Consider the following 21783-nt stretch of genomic DNA (forward strand, 5'->3'; position numbering starts at 1 on the left):
ATTGATGGTTGGTAGAATGGATGCATGGTTGGATGTTGGATGGATGAATAGATGGATGGAAAGATGGATGAATGGATGCATGGTTGGATGGATGAATGAATGGTTGGTTGGATGGATTCATGTTTGGATGATTAGATGGATGGATGTATTCATGGTTGGATGGATGCATGGTTGGATGCATGGTTGGATGGTGCATGGCTGGATGGATGGATGAATGGATGGGTGGTTGGATGATTGGATGGATGGATGGTTGGATGTATGAATGGTTGGTTGGATGGATAGATGGTTGTTTGGGTTGATGGATGGCAGGATGGATGAATGGATAGTTGGATGTATGGTTGGTTGGATGGAGTATTTATTAACAGCAGCAGCTCATAAAACAAGTACCAGTAGTTTTTCAAATCCAGTCAAGACGGTCATCCTCCTACGCCTGTCTGATTCAACAACAACAGCGACATCTAGTGGTGGAAGTGTGACTCAACAGGAAGGAAGCTGAAGGTTTAATGGTTTGAGGACATAATGTTGTTACAGCTTCAGTTAAATTTATTTCTAAAAAATAAACTTCACTCCAAGTGGATCTCATCATTGTGAAACTTTGCAGCATTAAATTGTTTTTTGGAGATCTGAAGCTCTCGACCTTGACCTCTCTAAGTGGCTTTAAACATCCGTTAAGTAAAACTTTAAACATCCTTTAAATATCCGTTAAGTAAAACTTTAAACATCCTTTAAACATCCGTTAAGTAAAACTTTAAACATCCTTTAAATGTCCGTTAACATACAGACATGCTCTTGTTTTTAGTTTTCTACATCACCTTACAACCTAGCTGTTTCTTCTGGTTACATTTTCTTTTAAATACCGTTTTATTTTCACTTGTTAAAAAATAAAATAAATAAAAATTCTCAATTTGTACACATCCTTTATGATCGTCTATAGTTGTTGTTGTCCACTGTTGTCATCACTCTGTTAAAATCAGGTCTCTTGTAAATGAGTCCCCGAGGCTCAATGGGACTAACCTGTATAAATAAAGGCTGAATTAAATTTTTCTCATTTCAGCTCTCCATTGTCCTGACAAAGCTGTTCAGGGATATTTAGTCCGAGACGTCAAATCTGAAAAACATTTATTCTTTTCAGCACCTTTGTAAAGAATTATGAACTAGACGAACTGTATTTTCTAAAGTGCTGAATAACTAATAATCTTTGCTGAAGAAGCATAAACTGAGTTTTATAGCTAAAAGACACCAACCATTATCCGAAAGCCAAAAGTAGCAAAGTTACCAAAAAACAAATTAAAGTAGCATTATAGCATAGGACTATTTGAAAGGCAAGCTGAAAGCAAAACCCTAGCTAAAGGTAGCAAAAGCTTAGCCAAAAGTATTGACTACCGTATTTTTTGCCTATTACTTGCAGTTTTTGCATAATTTGCACGTCCTGCGATTTATAGGCTGAAGCGACATATTTGTGGATTTTTTCCAATATTTATAAACCAATTTGTGGCAGAGATACTACCGTTTTCATTCATTATGACTGAAAAATAAATTTGAGCAGTACCACTTTCAGCCACTTGATGGCAGCAGAGTAGTAGTAACAGTATGGCATGCTGTTGTATCATGTAATAGGTAAACGTGGCTATAATGACAAATTCAAAAAAGTTCAATACAAAAACAACTGGACTTTATTTTACTTTATTATTTTTATCTTAAATTTTTTTGAATTTACCATGTCCTGGATGACTGAGAATCTTCACCAGTTATTAATGACACAATCGGCCTGCCACAGTCCCCCCACCTTCGTTCTGCTCGCTGCTTGGAACTGTCAAAACAGCTGCACCGCCCCGGCGAAATGCACCTAATTTGACCATTAAAGTGCATTTATTAAGCAAATGTTAGACTGAGACACACCTTTGCTATAATTTCGAGCAAACAAATAATTGTTTAGATGCTTTTCTTATTAAATTACGAAGAAACGAGCAGCGTTTCTTCTTCCTGATTTCCTCCCTGAGCACGGAGCACCGAGGCAACAAAACCATTTTAGAAATTCAGCCGATTTGACCATTAAAGTGCATTTTTCAAGGGACAGTTCAACTGAGACTCACCTTTGCTATAATTTCGAGCAAACAAATAATTGTTTTAGGTGTTTATCTTATTATATTCTTGTTAAAGTCCTCACGTGCACGCTCTTGCGGCCGCCATTTGGCAGCCCATTGATTTTTGGCACAACACCGGCCCACATTTCCGCGACACATTTATGGATTTTTTCCACTTTATTAGACAAATATGGACTGATGCGACTTCTAGGGCGGAGCGACGTGTACGGCAGAAAATACGGTAATTGTGGTAAACAACCAGCAAGCAGTCCAAACTGGTTTAAAAAAGTTTAGGTTTGAAGGGTTGTTCCTGTGGTTAGTCAAATTTGTTTCACTTTATCAATATAACTTCATTTCGCTTGCAAACACCAATAAATGATGTTGGTTGTTTTCATGTTGTTTCTATAAGACTGTAGACAACAATACATTTAATAATTCTGCAGTTTAATATCACACGTTTGTTTTTAATTGATCAAGCTTGATCGCGCGTCCCCCCCCCCCCCACCCCTCCAGGGTGTGCGAAGTTAACTCACCAACAGTTCCGGCTCGCCCTTTGACCCCACCACAGAGAAGTTGACCACGGACCGGATCATGACGGCCAGCACGCTGAGCACGAACGCCCCCAGCTCCTGCCTGTTCTCCTGCATCACGCCGCGGCTCATGTAGTAGATGCAGAACCCTGTGAGGAACAACACAAGCCCAGTTCTTCCAACTCCCCACCATTTCTGTTGCAACATTTCTACAACTCATCAAATCAAGAAAACATTTGTTTTTTTCAATTCGTGCAACGTTTTTTCCGCCTTTTCTTGTAATTTTATTTTAAGGTGCGACATAAAAGCGGTGCGAGACGTATAAACCACTGTTTCTCGGAGGACCGTATTTTTCGGACTATAAGGCGCATTAAGAGAAACAAAACCACCACAGGAACACTTCCTGGTTGGTTTTTTAGTGCTGGGTACCACATAAAATCAGTTCGAGGTCAATAAGCACAACCAGAATTAATACGGAAAGTTCACCGTTGATTTTTGAGAAAATTAAAGGATTTTAAGTCCGAAAAATACGGTATATAATTAAATCAGTTTTTATTCAATTTAATGTTTCTTTAGCTTGTGTAAGTGTTGCTTTTTGAATTTAATAAAGAATTACTTTAATTTCTTAACTTGATCACAAGGGAAGATTAAAAGCTTATCTTTGTCTCATCTTTTTCCTAAAAAGTTGCACTTCTTAGAGAATTATTTTTCCTGACAGGGACAACTTGTGTTCAAAGGTTGAGTTTGTCTGAAAGTCTTTTTAAAGACACGCTCTGCAATAAATCTGCTAATTATGATAGATTATTATGTCGTGTTGCAATCATTTACGTTTTATTGAGAACTTAGTGAATATAAAATATATAAAGTGGACAAACGTGCAGTAAAAGCTGCCAACGCTTTATTTGAATACAAACCACTGAATTTATTTTTTAAAAATGTTGATTTAATTGATTTGTTGTGGGTTAAATATCATGTTAATAAAATAAAAAAAACAGATTATTATTTTAAATAAACAAACTGCTTCGCTTTACTCATTTGAACGACAACTCAGTAGTTTTTATTAGTTCAGCGCATTCTATAAAACTTTCAACAGAAGTAAAACGACTAAATTTTGGAGTTTCTAAAATAAATAAATAAATAAATAAATAAATAAAATGCACCAAGCTGTAAAAACTGTTCACTCAGAAAAAGAAGCTGATGAATGTGGGTGTTCACTTCTGCCTCAGTTTGAACTGAGCTGCAAAAACAAGTCATCAGGGTCCAACCGGGCTGCGTTCAGAACCTGCAGCCAGGTGAACCTCGCAGAGGTTCTGTTGAGCCCGTTCCTCAACAAATCAAAGCAGCTGAAAACAACAACAATAAAAAAGACAGACTTTGTCATTTCTGCACCGAAAAATCCTTCTTACTAAAACAGGAAGTAAAGAAGATTAAGAGGAGGTTGTTTTGGACTGGATGCAGCCACGGTGGTCACTTTTTTTTAGAAACGATTCACATAAAATGCAAATGATTCCTTCTGGTGTGTTGATTCAACACTCTGTGCCAACGTTGTCAGATTTATGGGAAACACACCCAGTTGCAGTAAACTGGGACTTCTTTTCTAAAGAATTATTTTTTTTTAAGTGTTGAAAATGAGGAAGCAGATCTACCAGCTCGTCCCAAGCACCCACACTGATTCATCTGGGCGTGCTCAGACAGCTAGCGGTTTGCCCGTCACATGATCTGAGCAGGAAAACGTGGGGGTTTCAGCCCCGACATGTCTGACTGAGAATACCTGAGCTCCCGCCTCCCTGCTGAGTAACTGTACTCACACAGTCCGATGAACTGAATGATGGACACGGTAAAGTTGTCCTCATCGGACACGTCTGTGTTCATGTGCTGCTTGTAGATGCTGTACGAGGTGAGGCCGAGCAGCGCCAGCAGAGACGCCATGGTGAAGCAGAAGTAGAGCTTCACTGGCGCCGACAGCTCCGACCAGGACTTGATCTGCGGGAGGAGACGAGAGGACAAGGAACGTTCAAATGGACTCACGGTCACGTCTCAAGCTGAAATCTGTGTTTTCTGGTGTTGAAATAAAAACAGGCCGTCTCACCGGTCCACATGGCGTGGGGATCAGATTCTGGTGTCTCGGTCTCAGGTTTGGAGACAGAAGATCTAGACTCTGTGGCTGCTGGTGGCCCAACAATGGACTTAAAGACAAAGGAAAACTGAATGTGATTTTTGTTTTTACAGCTTCTGTGATAGCTAACATTTTGGTTGATCATGAGGAAGTTTAGCTCAGGGCTGAGGTTGTTTTAAACGGAGCTGGTGCGTGTTTTATTAAAAGTACTTATAATGTCATTCAGTGTCTAAATTAATTAATTAAAGGGGGGAAAAATCATCATGTCAAGATCTTGTTGCCTGCACTTTAAGGCTGCACCTTCTGCTTGAGTTCATAGTGTTCACCATAAAGTTTTTTTTCTGGTTCTGCGTTGTCTTGTGTAAAAATGTCTTCTAGTAAAGGGAAGTTAACGATCGTTTCTTAAGCTCATCTAATCAGCGTTTGCAGCGTCCTATCGTCAGCCTCAGAGCAGTTTTATTCCACACTGTGATGGAAAATGTCAGGAGGCCGGCGTGCTTCACCCTCCTCATAAAACAGAGAAGGCCTTCTTGACAACGCTAGCTGCGTTTGTGCCCCAAGTGAAGTCATCACATATGTGCAGGCCCAGGTGTCGGACTGCTTTCACCTGTTCTGCAGCACTAAAGTCAACTACTAGGCGTGTCGCGATAAACAATAAATCAGTTAATCGAATGATAAATTAAAATGATCAACCTCATTTTCATTAATCGACTTTATCGTTTCTTCGTGTCTCTCTTTCTACTGAAGACACTGGATGACAAAAGTCTCAACTCTGGTGCTCCTCACCGACCCCTCCCTTTCTCTTTAAAATCCATTTTAACCGTCTAAAATCGTGTTTTTGTATCTTTAAAAGAAGCTAAGCTACGAGCTAAGCTAACAGGCTGACCTCGGAAAAAACCTCCGTCTTGTCGAAGCTCCACAATTCACAGTTGAAACCCGTGTCTTCGCGTAAAAAGTTGGTTTTCTCTGCAAAAAGAAGCTGAGAACTTGTTTACTGGGTTTTTTTTTATTTTATTAAAAGCTTTGTGTGAAAAATGCTATAAAAAGAGCTCAAACCACATCGAGTGTCCGCCATTTCGAGAACCGAAAAACAGGAAGGAGAGATAGTCCACGTCACGTCAAGGGGCCTCCCTCCTATTTTTCTTAGAGACACACTGCTCGCTCCTTCACTATCCATCCTTCGGTTCAAACAATCTTATACTGCCATCCGGTGGTCAAAAAGGTACTACACGCAAAACTAATTGACCAACATTTCTTCTTAAATTTGACCATAATTAGTAATTATGGTCAAATTTCAAACAATATTATCGTTTATCGCAATAATTTCCGAGACAATTAATCGCCCAGCAAAATGCGTTATCGTGACAGGCCTATCAACTACCATCTCGCTTGTCCACCAGTCAGCGAGCTCCTTTATCTCGGACTCGTGGTTGTTGGAAATGAATCCAACAGCACCTGTAAACGTCACAATCTGATTTCCTGGATGTCCGGAGCCATCAAATGTGAGTAGAGTGTGCAGGAGGTGGCTCAGGACACGTCCCTGTGAGGAGCCGGTGTTGAGAACACAAGGAGAGGATGAGAAACTGGATTCTTACAAACTGGTCTGCCAGTGAAGAATTCAAAAACCCAGTTGCACATTGATGCCTTCAGTCCCAGCAGACATTTATTTTATGGCTTCTTCCAAATGATACTTTAACTGTTACATCTCTGGGCTTTTTATTATGCTCATAAATGTGACCTCTTCACTTCTATGTCCTCAAGTTCCACAATCAAAGTGCGATATTATTATTATTATTATTATTATTATTATTAGTCAACAGAAAAGTGGCTGTAACTCTGTCAGCTTTTCTGAGTTTGAGCTAAATCATCTCAAACACATGCTCTGTAAGGTATCACAGCATCGTATGACATCTCGTTAGGGGCGCACCGATAAATCGGCCCCGATTTCCTTAATTTTTGGAAATCGGCCGATACTTGCACGAGAAACCGATTTTACCGATTTTTTTGTTTGTTTCAACAACAATTGTCTGAACTTCCTTTATATTTCAGAGCACTACCAGTTAAAACAAGTTTGTATTGTTTCTAGGATATTGTTCAAGGGTATGTTTTTCAATAAAATAATATTGGAAAATTGAAGGTGCATTGTGACCCGACAGTGTTGCTTATAAAACAAAATCGGAATCGGCAGGTCAGACCTTTTGGAAATCAGTGATCGGCCAGAAAACTGCAATCGGTGCACCCCTACATCTCGTATAACAATATTTGCAAGTTTTGGACAAAATGTTTTCTTCAAGGAATGCTTTATGGTTAATGAGCTACAAAATAAGACAAAACTATTATCTTAATGTTCAAACTTTATACTTGGTGCAAATGTTAATGTTTCTTGCAGGAAAAGAAAACCATGATATGCACTGTTATAATCTTTAATTTATGATATCAACTTGAAAATCTTATGTTTTCTATCGAGGCTTCTGACAGATTTGATCCTAACCCACACCCTTCTTCTTCTTGGACTTCCCCATAATTTCCACACTCGTGGGTTGAGAAATCACGGCAGAGTTTGAATCAGGCTCAAGTTTTAAACTCGTTCATGGAGTTGGTTTTCTATTTTATGCTCTCTGAACTACTTTGTGCAGCTTGACTACCACTGACAACCTGAAACGTTGTGTTTGCGCCACTGCAGCGAGCAGCTGCAGACACCGTGCTTCAACGCAGCAAGAGGTTAATGTGACAACTACCAGCGGTTTGCGCATGAACCTCGTTTTCAACACAACATTGGTCTAAGAGTGAATGCTTCATTCACCCGGAGCCTCTTGAATGGCTGTGCCTGGTTTAAACGTGTTATGAAGCGGAACATCCAACAGTTTCTCATGGCTGCATCGCTACTCACGACCCGTTGTCATGATAACCGTTCGCATTAGGCTGCTGACCTTCGCTCGTCCATTTCCCCCTGCCGACAACTACCGAGACCCGAACCTGGAGTTTACATTCCTGCGAGCTCCTCGCCGCTTCCCCGCCCCCGAACCGGGAGGAGTTCTGTTTTAATTTACAACACAACTGCAGACCGGAACAACACTCTTCTTCGCTGCTTTATTGTGTTATTGTCCTCAACTGAACCGTGGCGCTGCCCTCTGGCGGACACTTGTGGAACTGCATGACTTGAATTATGTTACTTCAATTATTAACTTATTTTTTACTATAAATCTAATGAATATTTTTATACACTAAAATACATAAACTCAGACTATTCCAAACACATTTATCTCCTCCTGTTTGTGTCTGATGGGAGGAACATGTACCAGACAATCTACAATACGCCACAGGACCTTGTTGGCAAGCCGTTGTGTTATTTATTTAACCATTCTATATACTTTCATAATACTTCTTGTCTTGAACGTTTTTGAACTTTTATATACTGTACTGCACATCAATATCGTTACTCCTGACCAACTTACAACGCAAATGGCTAAATTTTAAATCAAATAGCATGCCTAATAAAAATTACATCTCAAACATTTTGTTTTATAAGGTCTCTCTTGTAAATGAGTCCTCGAGGCTCAATGGGATTTACCTGTCTAAATAAAGGTTGATTGATTGACTATGTTGCTTAAACTTTAACTTTACTTCAAAAATAATTATAACTTGTATATTTCAAAAGTTTAATTGTCATATGCAATGATGATATCAAATCAAATGAAAATGTTAGATCCACAATAAAACGTAAGATTTCAAGTGGCATTCATCCTCAGAAAAAATAGTTGTTTTTTGTTTGTTTGTTTGTTTGTTTTGTGCATGTTGGGCTCTCAGGTCCAGATGTTCACACTTCCTGTTCAGAGGAATGTTGTGGAAATCTAAAACAAAATCCTCCAAGAAACTTGCATACAAGACATCTAAAAGTAAGATACTTTTCAGTTTAACTGTTTTATGTTAAAATTGTATCCCTTTAATGTTTTTACAAATATCTAAAATAATTCAAATAAAATAAAGTATCCCTTTAATGTTTTTACAAATATCTAAAATAATTAAATGGAGTGATTTAGAGACTGTTCATGCAAGTCAATAAACCAGACACTGATGTCTGCAATTGTTTCCGCTAGTCCCAATAAGATTTTTGGGAAATATGAATAGATAACCATAATAAATATTACGACTTGCAACAAATGGATTGTTATCTTTTTTTTTTAATCCCATTAGAAATTCAGAAATATATATGTCTATTCTAGATAGGAAAAACTGGACATCTGGAGCTGAAACCTATGTGAAATTATTGTTAAAGTGATTTTTAAAATGAAAAATGCACCTGTAATATTTAAAATGTAGATTAGGACAAACCTTGTTAGTGGCCAAATACTAATTTTAACTATAGGAAATATGAAACTATGGATATTTGTTTTAAACCTTCTAACTATTATAACCTTATAACTATTTTGATGAAATGACTAACCATACACTTCAAACATCTTGTGAAGGCCAAAGTGCCTCAACAAGTGAATACTGTTTTATAATTCATTTAACCTTTATTTATACAGGTTAGTCGACTCTTCAGGTTGCTCAGACAGTCAATATAAAAACAGTATAAAGTGAAAAAGTAAGGTTAAAAAAAGTGTTACATGGCGTGCTCTTATTTTAAAAAAGCCTCAACAGTTGCATGCTGTAATCAAAGCTTAAACTTATATATAAGATATAAAAAGACATGATCTTTTTACAAAAAAGACAAGCAAAATGCTAAAAAGAATTTTATAACCTTGACAAAACAGACTGAAATTAATCCTAATCCCATTGGCTGCAGCAACAAACAACCTAAATTCATTTTTTAACCATTTAATTGTGTGTACTTTGCTAAATAATAATATATTATGTTAATTAGCTCTTTAAAAGTTACAGAACTGCTCTCATGTTTGAGTTGCAGTTTTTGGAAGGCACATTCAAGCTGCTTTCTGTGGTTGCCTTGCTGGTTCATTACCACCACCACCACCACACACCACTGTTTATTAACAGCTGTCCAGACCAAAACATTCTCAGATGATTTGACTTGTGCACATTCATGCTACCAATGTGCTGTTTCATTTTGTCCCAAAGAAGCAGATCTGTAGATTACATGTAGAAGCAACAGTTTCTCACTGAAACCAGTCAAACCAGCTTGAAGTGTCTTTTGTTATGGAAGTAACCCTTTAAGAAAATGTAGTTATCGGTATATTAGACTGTATAAAACCTGTTTGTTTCTTTTTAAGGTGTGGCACAAGAAATCCCACGCACTGCAGCAACAACCTTTTTCTTTAACTTTCTTTTATTTAAGCACATCAATCAGAATAATGACTCTTTCTTAATCTCTTTTTTCATAATGTTGTTTCTGGAAAACTTCCTCCTCACTGAACGTTTTTTGGTGTACGTTCTAGAAAACACTGAACATATTCAAATTTAGTTATTTTTTTCCTACATTTTTTTAACTGATAATTTTCTACTCTGATTATGAAATGGTCAGTGTCTGATTATTGCTTAAAAAAAATCATCAGTTGGCTCCAGCCATATTTCTATTTTGGTGTTTTTTTCACAGCAGCACCTTGATATTAGATGAAGTACTATCTGCAGGATTTTACAAAGTACACAACCGTAACATTAATATTTTATGTAAACATATTGTCTATATCCTGATGCATGCTCAATAATCCAGGTAGAAAAATCTAACAAGGTTAAATCAGGTCGTCTGGATGTTGAGAAGACCTGATTTAACCTTGTTAGATGTTTTAAATACAGTACAGTCTAGTCAGTCAGTTTTCTACATTTGTCTTGGAATCTAGCCGTTTTTTTATTTTATTTTATTTTTTGTTTGTTTGTTTTGTTACCTTGTTACTTTTAGCCATCCTATTTGTTAAAAAAAAAAAAAAAAAACTGTAGTATGTTTTTTCATAACTGTTTGTTGTTGTTGCTGTTGTCCATTGTTGTCATCTTTCTTTGTTGAAATCAGGTCTCTCTTGTAAATGAGTCCTCGAGGCTCAATGGGATTTACCTGTATAAATAAAGGTTGATTGATTTGGAATTGTGCGTTTGTATTGTCCTCTAGTGGACAAATAAAGAACTACATCACGTGATTCCGCAAGACGAAAATTTTAATTATGGTTTTTGTAGTATATCCAAACCATAAAAAAAACGTATTAAAATATATTAATTTCAATATACAAATAAAACCCACAAACAAATAAGAACTTAAATTTTAGCTTCGTAAAAAGAGCTTATTTTTCTCCGGAAGCTCTCTAGTTTTGTCATCAAAATAAAAGTCTACGTTTTATCGTAATTATCTTTTTTTCCATAGACGGTCTTTTTTATGTCTTTTTTGCTAAAAAAATATATATATATATAAATTTGGGATAGATTTCACTCATAATAAAATAAATGCAATATAATATAAAACAGTAGTATGAAATAACACAATCTTGAAGTTATTATGGACTGACCTATGAAACGGAAGTTTTAATTTGAAGGTTTTTCCTGGTATCCGGTTACGGCTTCTTCAGAACTTGACGCCGCTGCGCGTCCATGCTAACAGCAGCCACGTTCAAAGTAAAGTGTCCAGCTTCGAGTTAACCTCGTAGTGTAAATTTTGTTAATATTCGAGGCGTTTGGTCCAACACTCTCTCATGTAGAGCAGCATGGCCGACATGGCAGGTGTTTTCTTAAAGAAACACTTCTTTTCTTAGCGTGTAAATGCGGCTAGCTAACGTTTTATGTGCAACTTCTTGTTTTGGAAAAATCTCTCCTTCAGGCTCGACAGTGTGTACAAACCAAAGATTCACGGAAAGGTAAGTTTTTACGATCTTGGTGAAGTATTTTACCCAGCAGGAGCTCACAGACAGTTAGCTGTCCCGAGTTATTAATTGTAAATATTAGATTTTATTGTAGGATGTCTACCTTGACTGCTACGTTCACACCAAAGTATAGAGTTTAAACTGTGAGGGATTAGGATTTTTCACATTTCTGCTCCTATCATGCGCAAAAACTGTAGTAAACAAGGAAGTATCTGACTCTTCTAGCATACTGCTATGTAAAAGTATTTCAAACACAACTGAAAGTTGTGCATGAAACATGTTTTGATTTATATGTGATTAAACATAATGAAAGCCTTGAAAACCACTGAGCAGTCAGGACATGGGATGGACTTTATGGTCTCTAATGACAGTTTTTATGTGTGCTGGAAAAACTTAAATGTAGTGTTTTCAAAAGTCAGAAAAGTTTTTGGATTTTTTTGAATCAATATAATCATCTTTGAACTAACTGCACTGGTTTTGTAGGTTGTTGGTAACTTGTTTTAAAAGTTTGGTTGTTTTTAGTAAATGTGACTGAATGTTCCTCAACCTTTCCGACACACTGTGGCCGAGTTGTACTCTTAATTTATTATTATTATTTAGCTATACATTTTATTTAGGAAGGAAATCTAAAAGGTGGATGAACTGCCTTTTTTTTAAAGCATTTGAATCATATTTTAGGGAGTTTACTGGATGTAAAGTATACTTTAAGATCATTGATGGTTATACCATTTAGTGATTAGTGAAATATCATTGTTACAATGTTGAACTCATATGACTCATATGTCATATTTTGCTTCTTTAAAGCAAATTAACGCAATAATATATTTTCACTGTTTTCGGTTTTTGATCTTGAAGATGCTGGAGATGCTTGTTGTTGTACCTGTCTGGCTATAATGTTATTGTTGTTGTTTACACAGAAACTTGAGGATGCTGGTGAAGATTCTCAGTCATCCAGGACTTGATAAATTGAAAAAACGTTCAATACAAAAACAACTGGACTTTATTTGTAACAGAAGACGTTTCGCTCTTCATCCGAGGAGCTTTCTCAGTTCATTGAGCAGAGAGTGAGAGATTCAGGTTATAAGGCTGAGTGAAACCTGAGTGAAACTTTCAAAAACCTATAATGCAACTTTAAGACAGATTCCCAGCCGGTTTTCACACTTGATGGGAACAGAGGGGTCTCATCTGTGAATTAAAGTAACAAAGACGTTAAGAACCCCCTACTGTTAAGGTGTTGAGGTGTGACTTGTCAAATCTACATATGTGTGTGTGTCTTATCTCACTCAGCCTTATAACCTGAATCCCTCACTCGCTGCTCATTGAACTGAGAAAGCTCCTCGGATGAGGAACGAAACGTCTTCTGTTACAAATAAAGTCCAGTTGTTTTTGTATTGAACGCTTCTTGAAACTTGAGGATGTGAGCAGTTTGTCACGTTGCAATCTGTGGAGAAGACAAGAACATCAAACTTATTTATAGTTTTTAATGTTTTCTGTCATTGTCTTTTACAGGAGAGGGAGGCTTGGAGACTCATAACTTGCTGGACGCATCAGAAGATGGACTGACCATCAAAACATCTCGACTGCTCCTCTCCTTTGTCATTATCTGACTGTTGGGCCCCCCGAGGGCCACGAGGCAGCCGGTAAAATGCAGGGCAGCAAGCAGTCAGCCAGGAAGTCACTCTGGCACTTCATGTCACCGTTCCGCACCCGTCAGGAGCGGGTGGTTCTGGCCCGGAGTGAGAGCCTGCTCGGGGAGCAGGTGCTGAAGATCATGGTCACAGAGACTACAATGATCGAGGCAGAATCCGGAGTGTGGAACTGGCGCTCTCTGTCCTACCTGGGCCTCTGGTACTTCTTCAGCTTCTGCACTCTGTTCCTCAACAAGTACATCCTGTCACTTCTGGAAGGTGAACCGAGCATGCTGGGTAAGAAGAGATAACACTTCTGCCGCTTTGTAGAACGTTTCTGACCTTGGCTGTGGGGATGGAAAAACAGGATTTGGTGACCGGTTTTCACGAGGTGTGGCACAGTTGTCATGAAGGAAATGCCCTCCACATGCTGCTGTTCACTGCTGGTGACACGTGTATCTGATAGAAAATGTCCGTTATAGTTGGTGTGGTAGGGGCCGCTGTTGTGGTGTAGAGGTCGGGCAGCCGACGTGGCACCAGAAAGTCACAGGTTCAACTCCCATCATGCCCACATGTTCTTTAGACACCCAATCCCTAACTGCTCCTCGGGCGCTTACACAGCTGTCCGCTGCTCCACCTGGGTGCATGTCACGTGTGATGGGTTAAATGCAGAGCACTAATTTCATCATTGTATAGAAACATACGATGAGACACACATAGCACTTGTTTTTTTTATATAAAAGCATTTTCTAATTATCCTAACGAAGAAATATTCTGCCACTTCGAATTGTGTCAGTCCCTGGGATTTTCTGTTTAAAGTTTCTTTCTTGTTAAATTGATTTTAAGTCTTTTTTTTCTTCATATTTATTTTTTCTCTGGGACAGCAACATGTTTTCTGCATTTTGTGCTTCTGCTGAACGTCTTTCCCAAAAAAATAATGTAATGACACATTTTATAAGAAATTATTGGGGTTTTTTTTTTGGTGGGGGGGGGTTCTTTTTAGTTTGAAGGAAAACAACTCAGATGTGTTCTGGAGACTTTAATCATATATTTTAAAATTATGTTCTGTTTATTCTTCATTAAATGAATTATTCATTATAATAAGTCAATGAAGCACCGTTTTTACATTTTGAAACTTGTTGTCTACTTGAATTAGTTTAAATAAATTGTGTTAGTTGTGTTGGGATAAATAAGAGGCAGTCCTCATGAGTTGGAACAGATTTGTTCGATGTTTGGTCAGGCTGCTCTTCAAGTTACATGGCCTTCCAGCAAAGATAAAACAGCTGATGGCCTCGTCTTTTTTCTGATAAGCTTGTTTGAATAGCATTGTTTACATTTTGTCTTAAGCTGGACTGCCTCTGGGAGTTGTCTCAACCCTGGGATGTTTTCTGTTGGACGTTTCTTTAATGAATGGGTCTTCCTGTCTCCATTACTGCTTCTGCCTTGACGAGTTGCTTTCGTTATATTCATCCATGTTCTGCCCCTCAGGTGCCGTCCAGATGCTCTCCACCACCTTCATAGGCTGCCTGAAGATGTTTATTCCCTGCTGCCTTTACCAGCACAAGTCCAGATCCGAGTATCCTCCCAACTTCATCATGATCATGCTGTTTGTTGGACTCATGAGGTGGTTGTTTTATCCTTAAACAGAACATTTAAAAACACAGAAGCACTGTGAGCGTGTGCGTGTAAAGAGAACATTTTGCTTTTGAGTGGCAGAATCTGTTGCAAACGGCACAAAGTTGATGATAAGAACAGATCTGGTACAAATCAAACATCAAGTGAGGTCACTTTGCTCTCGTTAGGTTCACCACTGTGGTTCTGGGCTTAGTGAGCCTGAAGAATGTTGCCGTGTCGTTTGCTGAGACTGTGAAGAGCTCGGCGCCCATTTTTACCGTCATTATGTCCAGGCTGATCCTCGGAGAGTACACAGGTGAGCAAATGGACACAAATTAGAGAATACAAACTGAAGGGAAGGCCTCTTGTATCTTTACTGATGTAATTTTGGCCTTATAGTTTGAATCATAGAGTACTGACAGACACATTATAGTTTGACTGAAATAAAATGCACAAAATGTTTATTTCCAGGAGAGAATCAGGTGATTTAACTGTTTATTTTTCAACCTGCAGGTCTGTGGGTGAACCTGTCCCTGTTTCCTGTCATGGTTGGTCTGGCCCTCTGCACAGCTACAGAGATCAGCTTCAACATGCTCGGCTTCTCCGCCGCTCTGTCCACCAACATCATGGACTGGTTTGTACAGCAGCTGCACCACACCCGCCACGACTGCGGTGCTTTAACTAACTCTGCGTTTCTTATCTGCAGCCTGCAGAACGTTTTCTCCAAGAAGCTGCTGAGCGGTGATACGTACAGATTTAGGTACACTTTTTGTCTTTTTAAAATTTGTTTGTGGGTCATAAAAACTGATAAAGTTATCTCGTTTCAGCCCTCCAGAACTGCAGTTCTACACCAGCGCAGCAGCAGTCATCATGCTCATACCTGCCTGGGTTTTCCTCCTGGTGACTAAACACACACTTGTTAATTCCTGTGCACTTCATCACTGTTACAGCTACAAACTCCTCATTAGAGCACATAATGGACTAAAGCTGGTAGTTCTTAGTGGGGTATTTTTGAGGCAGGATGACTCCATTAATCAGTCTGACCTTATTTGCTGAGCAGCTGCCATGTCAATTGGTGCAGTTCATTCAGGTCAAAGTTCTTCACTGACTGATAAGCTGATGAAGCAATGCATAGAGTTTGCAATAAAACTAGAAAATAATAAATACTAGATACACCCCGGTGCCTTGCAGGCCAAAGTTTCACAAGGTCTAACATAACTTGATAGTGCTCACAGTATGAGTTAGGTATGACTCTCAGCTACTACCACACCACATTTTAGCTCAATTTCTGTAAAACTGACAGAGTTACAGCCTTTTTTGAGTTTACTAAGGTTAATTAGCTGTGGCAGCCATTTTGAACCAGCTTGACTCCTTGAGGTAAATCAACTAGATGTACATAAAATGATTTGTTTCTGGGAGTTTCAGTAAAATGCACCCAGCGGTTCATGAAATATTTTGCTAACGGACAGACCTAACAAACACTCGCAGAGAGGCAACCACATCACTGGCCTTTCATTTCAGCAGCAAGATGAACTCCATAAATACATAAAATCACATGAAGATGACGTTTTATTCTGTATAAAACATTTGAAATGACCCTGCAGGATCGGTGTTTACGAGACGCTGCGTCATTTTGAGTTCTTGCTCGTTTCCAGGACATTCCTGCGATTGGGAAGAGTGGACAGAGCTTCATGCTCAGTCAAGACATCATCCTGTTGCTGCTGTTCGACGGGTGTCTGTTCCACCTGCAGAGCGTCACGGCCTACGCGCTCATGGGTCGGATTTCGCCGGTTACGTTCAGGTAGGACGGAAATAACGGCGATGCTTCTACGCACTTGTTTTGTGATAAAAAATCTCTTTATCTCAAGAACAGCAAAGTCCAGCGTGGTTTGTTAACGCGCTCCCTAGATAAGATGTTGCTCACATGCAGAGCTGCAGTTTTATAAACAAGTCTACAATTTAAAAGTTGTTTAAAAGCGTTCTCTGACAAAAGTCTGATGCTGTTTCGTAGCATTCCCCCATTTCTGCTTTCAGCAAGTGCCTTGTGGTCCTGTTAGGCAACAGCCACCCAGCTGCGCTCAAGACGTTTTAAAATTGGTGATTCTGGTTCTGCTGGTTGTAATTAGAAAACATGTTCATCTGTTTAGTCAGTGGTTATTTAAATTTCTATTTACCTTTAGGCTGTTTGAACTCTGTTCACACTAAGTGTGACTTAAATAAAATCTTAAATAAATAAAACCACCCACCGCCCTGTGTACCAAAGATTTAAGCAAAGCTCTGGCGTGATCTGTTAGTGCTCAGTGTATGTGTTGGGGATAACTCTCGGCTACCACCACACCAGACTTCAGCTCAGAATCTGTAAAACTGGCTGATTTAGTCATTTTTGTGTTGGCTAAGATCAAGTTGTGACAACCTTCTTGAATCAGGATGACACCAAAGTTAATCATTAGTAGACGTACGGCCAACCTCGTTATGGAAATACATGTGAACAAAATTCTGACCATCTTAGCAACAACAAACATATTTACATTAAAATATAAGCATGCAGCTAAAACAGGCTGTGTTGTTTTTCTTTGAGGTCACAGCTGTTGATCCATCAGATGCTCAAGTTTAAAAACATAGAAGCTGTCTAATGGTGGAACTAGTTAAATGTTTTTGTTGCTAATTCTCCACTTGGGTCATCAAATATGGAGAGGAATTATGTAAAGAAATAAAAAAAAATAAAAGTTTTCAGCTCCAAAAAAGTAAAGATTAAATCTGACAGCTCTGATTTTACACTTGAACACCACTTATGCACAGTTTTCAACAAGAAAAAAGTAACGATTAAACTGACAACTCTGATTTTACTTCAGACGCAGCATTACTGCGGTTAGCCGGTAGAAGACAGATCTCTATCGTAGGCTCAGTTTCTATCGTTTCTACCGTATACCGTTTATATTGCGCATTCCTAGTAAATACTGTAATTTTCTGATTATTGAGCGCACCTGAATATAAGCCACGCACACTAAATAAAAAATAATAATTATTAATTTGTACATATATAGGCCGTACTTGTATATACAGACCCTTTCCAAAAAATTTGAATATCATGTTGTTTAACTTCCATAATTCTATTCAAAAAGTTAATCTTTAATAGATGATAGATTCAGGGCCCGCAATTTAAACGATTTCAAGTATTTATTTGTTTATTTTTACATCATTTGGGCTTCCAGCTCATGAAATCCATGAAAACAGGATTTCAAAAAATTAGAATACTGTGGAGAAATCAACCCAAATGTTGCAGGGCATGAATGTTTTAAACCGAGTGTGACACACTAATCATCTAAACTCAAAGCACCTGCACAGGTTTCTCCAGGTGTCAAGTCACATTTATTTATATAGCACATTGAAAACGGTAACTGTTATCAAAGTGTTTACCAAAAAAGATCACAGCATCAAATATTAATAACAAGATATTACAGCAACATGAATAAAAACATAAAAACATTAAATACAATGAGAAACAATGAAATACTAAATCAAATCACCCTGCGTTAAATGTCAGGGAGTAAAAGCAAAATGGATGAACACAATCATCAACAACGAAATACCAAATAAGATCGCACTGTGTTAAATGCCAATGAGTACAGATGTGTTTTGAGGAGAGACTTAAAAATAGAGACTGAGATGGCCTGTCGAATGTTGATGGGCAGATTATTCCAGAGTTTAGGGCCCATGACTGAAAATGCCAGATGTCCTCTGAGCTTCAGCCTGGTTTTAGGTACGGCCAAAGCAGCTGGTCTGATGATCTCAAGGCCCGAGAAGGAGTATAAGGATGAAGGAGGTCGGAGAGGTATGAGGGTGCAAGGCCATTAACACACTTAAATGTCAGCAGAATAATCTTAAAATCAACTCTGACATGCACACAGGTGTCATTAAATTGCTTCAGTTTGGTTCAATATGGGGAAGACTGCAGACAACTGGCCAGAAGACCATCATTGATACCCTCCATAAGATGGGTAAGCCACAAAAGTTCATAGCTAAGGAGGCTGGCTGTTCACAGAGTGCTGTGTCCAAGCATATCAATGGAAAGTCTAGTGGAAGGGCAAAATGTGGCAGGAGAAGATGCACCAGCAAAAGAGATGACTGTGGGCTTCAGCGGATTATCAAACAGAAGATTCCAGAATCTGGCAGAGATCCAGAAAGAGTGGAATGAGGCGGGAGTCACAGGTTCAAAAACCACCACATTCAGACGCATCCAGGACATGGGCTACAACTGTTGGGTTCCTCGGTTGGGGTGCAATGTCCAGTGCAGGTGTTGGTAAACTCTGCTTTTCTTAAATCCATGGTCACAGCAACAGTCTACCAGAATGTTTTAGAGGACTTCATGATTCCTTCTGCTGAGGATCTGTATGGAGATGCAGATTTCATCTTCCAGCAGGACCTGGCCCCTGCTCATGTCGCCAGAAGCACCAAAACCTGGTTTGATGCCCACGCCACAGTGCTCGACTGGCCAGTCAACTCTCCGGACCTAAACCCCACTGAGAATCTATGGGGTGTTCTCAAGAGGAAAATGAGGAGCACCAGACCAACAACAAAGAAGAGCTGACAGCATCAAGGAAATCTGGGCTTCCATAACTCCCACAGGCTGATCGTCTCAATGTCACGTCGCATCGAGGCAGTGATTAAGACAAAGGGGTTCCCACCCAAGTTTTGAAGATTGACATATCATTTTGAAAGTACCATTTTTTGATTGATTTGTTGTGATCCTAATTTCTTTTTTTTTCTGCAAAAACTGATAAGTAGTGTGGGCTGATTTCTCCACCATATTCTAATTTTTTTAATCCTGTTTTCATGTGTTTCATGAGCTGGAAGCCCAAGTTATGTAAAAATAAACAAAATACTTGAAATAATTTAAATTGTGGGCCCTGAATCTACCATCTATTAAAGATAAACTTTTTGAATGGAATTATGGAAGTTAAACAACTTTGCCACGATATTCAAATGTTTTGGAAAGGGTCTGCAGACCGCGAGTGTCCACATGAGATATTTACACAGAAATATTTTTCAAACTTTTAATTACATATGTACTAGTAGCATACACAAATATGTACAGTAAATGTTCTGTACAGTGCATGTAACACGGCTGGTTAAAGAAAAACAAAAAACAGTCGTCTACCGGAAAGTCATTGATCGCCATCTTCATGATAGCGATATGATACAAGGGGGGAAAACTTTGTTTCCTCCCCTCCCCACTGTTACCTGGCAGTCTCACTGAGTTATGAGGACTCCACCCCCAAGAGAGACGTGTATTGGGCAGCTATGTGAGCGCCCAGGTGTGATGAGGCTAAATGTTTTGATGGCATGAAGCTTGAATTAGCCGCAGCGTTCAAAGCAAAAAAGTAGCGGCTTATAGTCTGGAAATTACAATATGTTTCACTTTGAAAACCCATTAATAACATCTCTCGCTCTCCCCCAGTGTTGCCAGTACTGTTAAACACGCCCTATCCATTTGGCTGAGCGTCATCGTGTTCAGTAACCAGATGACAATCCTCAGCGCCACGGGCACCGTCGTCGTGTTTATCGGCGTCTTCTTGTACAACAAAGCCAGACAGATCCAGAGGAAGACGCTTCAGGCGATGGCTGCCGATCAGAACCACAAACTGCTGCTGCAGGACCAGGACATCCAGGCCTCTCAGTCATAATGAGAACTCAAAGGAAACACATTCCAGATTAAAACAACCTTCTCTTTCAGGTTTAACGCAGTTTTTTGAAAATGTTCTTGAACTGTAGCGTCTGAAGCTATCAGCGGCCCCGTGGAACAGCACAAACTGTATTTTTTTTTATCTTGGGCCTGATTACCACTACAAGCGTCCTTCTCTGTCTCATACTGTTCTGTGAAAGGAGAAACTCAGGGTGACTTCCTGCTTTTTCAAGGAAGCGAAGAACATTTGCATTTCAGATTGCCTCATCCTCCATCTGTGGTACAGCAGCTGCTCAAAGTAACTGTAACTCAGTGAAGCTGCAAGGTTTAAAACATAAAGTGTGATGTCATCAGCACAGTAACAACTGATGTAAACTAACTTATTTTCATTTTCTTAAGGGTTTGGTGCCTGAAATCCATTTTGTTTGACTTGTTCAGCAAACACATGCCTGTTTTAGCACATTTTGAATAATGTGTGATATTTGAGACACTTTCTGCATTCTAGGAATGCTCCTTTTCTCAGTATCTGTAGGTGTTTTGTTGTAAATGGACATAATTTGACATACAGTATGCTGTATATGAACCGTTTGCTTGTCATATTGCCTCTCGTCTGTTTGCGACCAATAAAGATCAACAAGCAAAATAAAGACACGTCTGTGCTGTTTTTGTCTGAAAATCCAGCCTCGTCGTTTTAAGTTCAAAGCTTTATTAACATTAAGCCGGTTTATTCCACTCGGCTATGTTCTGTTACGTTGGACAAGTCTTAACTTGTTCTTCACATAAAGGAGTTGGGCTGTGACTTTATTATTCTATGAGAAAATGTATTCGTTCTAAATGTCAAAATGGTTCCTCAGCTGATGAGTTGGAACATGCAGAATATTTCAGCCTGATTTCAGAAGAGGAAACTTTGTTCTAAACCTGTAAAAGCTTATGATGTAAAACAAGTTTCAGATTAAAATAATGTGCCGATTCGTACAGAGTTTGTAAATGATTCCCACACGGGAACATTTTTTTTCTTCTTAAGTGTACACCAGTGCAGAAACTACAAACACGTAGCAGTTTCACTCCCAGAGGCTGTTCTTAAAACAATCGCTGAGCAGCTGGCTCGCTCACATGAACTGTTGAGACGAGCATCCAGATGTCAGTCATGAGCCTAATGTGGTAAAATACTTCTAAAGTGAGGTTTTATTTTACATAAAGCCAAACTGATGCACAAGGTAACTAATCACTTTTTAAAACCGCCTGATTTCCACAGGTATTATAGAAGTCTCCCCTACGTAGCCAGTAACGACCTTTTAAATATCCAACATAAAGACCTACATACA

The 21783-nt window shown here is 38.9% G+C and overlaps 1 protein-coding gene and 1 long non-coding RNA gene across 2 annotated transcripts; one reads left to right on the forward strand and one right to left on the reverse strand.

Annotated features, from left to right (window-relative positions):
• Positions 1 to 4484: 4484 nt before the first annotated feature.
• Positions 4485 to 7739, reverse strand: LOC119417125. Its single transcript, XR_005187131.1, has 3 exons — positions 7661 to 7739; positions 4704 to 4800; positions 4485 to 4597 (listed from the first exon to the last, which is right to left on the reverse strand). It is a non-coding gene; the product is annotated as an uncharacterized LOC119417125 (long non-coding RNA).
• Positions 7740 to 13061: 5322 nt separating this feature from the next.
• On the forward strand, positions 13062 to 20564 carry LOC119417126 (solute carrier family 35 member E2A). The gene is made up of 8 exons (XM_037684337.1): positions 13062 to 13458; positions 14650 to 14785; positions 14964 to 15091; positions 15289 to 15409; positions 15482 to 15535; positions 15603 to 15675; positions 16431 to 16576; positions 20234 to 20564. Exons 1-8 carry the CDS (start codon positions 13179 to 13181, stop codon positions 20457 to 20459), a joined length of 1164 nt encoding a protein of 387 aa, XP_037540265.1. The 5' UTR covers positions 13062 to 13178; the 3' UTR covers positions 20460 to 20564.
• Positions 20565 to 21783: the final 1219 nt, after the last annotated feature.

This window comes from Nematolebias whitei, chromosome 11 (genome assembly GCF_014905685.2).
Source record: "Nematolebias whitei isolate Nwh7 chromosome 11, NemWhi1, whole genome shotgun sequence".
Classification (NCBI taxonomy): domain Eukaryota; kingdom Metazoa; phylum Chordata; class Actinopteri; order Cyprinodontiformes; family Rivulidae; genus Nematolebias; species Nematolebias whitei.

Excerpts from the sequence above, each read along its gene's own strand:
- LOC119417126 (XM_037684337.1), top strand. The coding sequence starts at position 13,179 with ATGCAGGGCAGCAAGCAGTCAGCCAGGAAGTCACTCTGGCACTTCATG. Across the intron at positions 13,459-14,649 it reads AGGTGAACCGAGCATGCTGG|GTGCCGTCCAGATGCTCTCC; the intron begins GTAAGAAGAGAT and ends TCTGCCCCTCAG. Across the intron at positions 16,577-20,233 it reads ATTTCGCCGGTTACGTTCAG|TGTTGCCAGTACTGTTAAAC; the intron begins GTAGGACGGAAA and ends GCTCTCCCCCAG.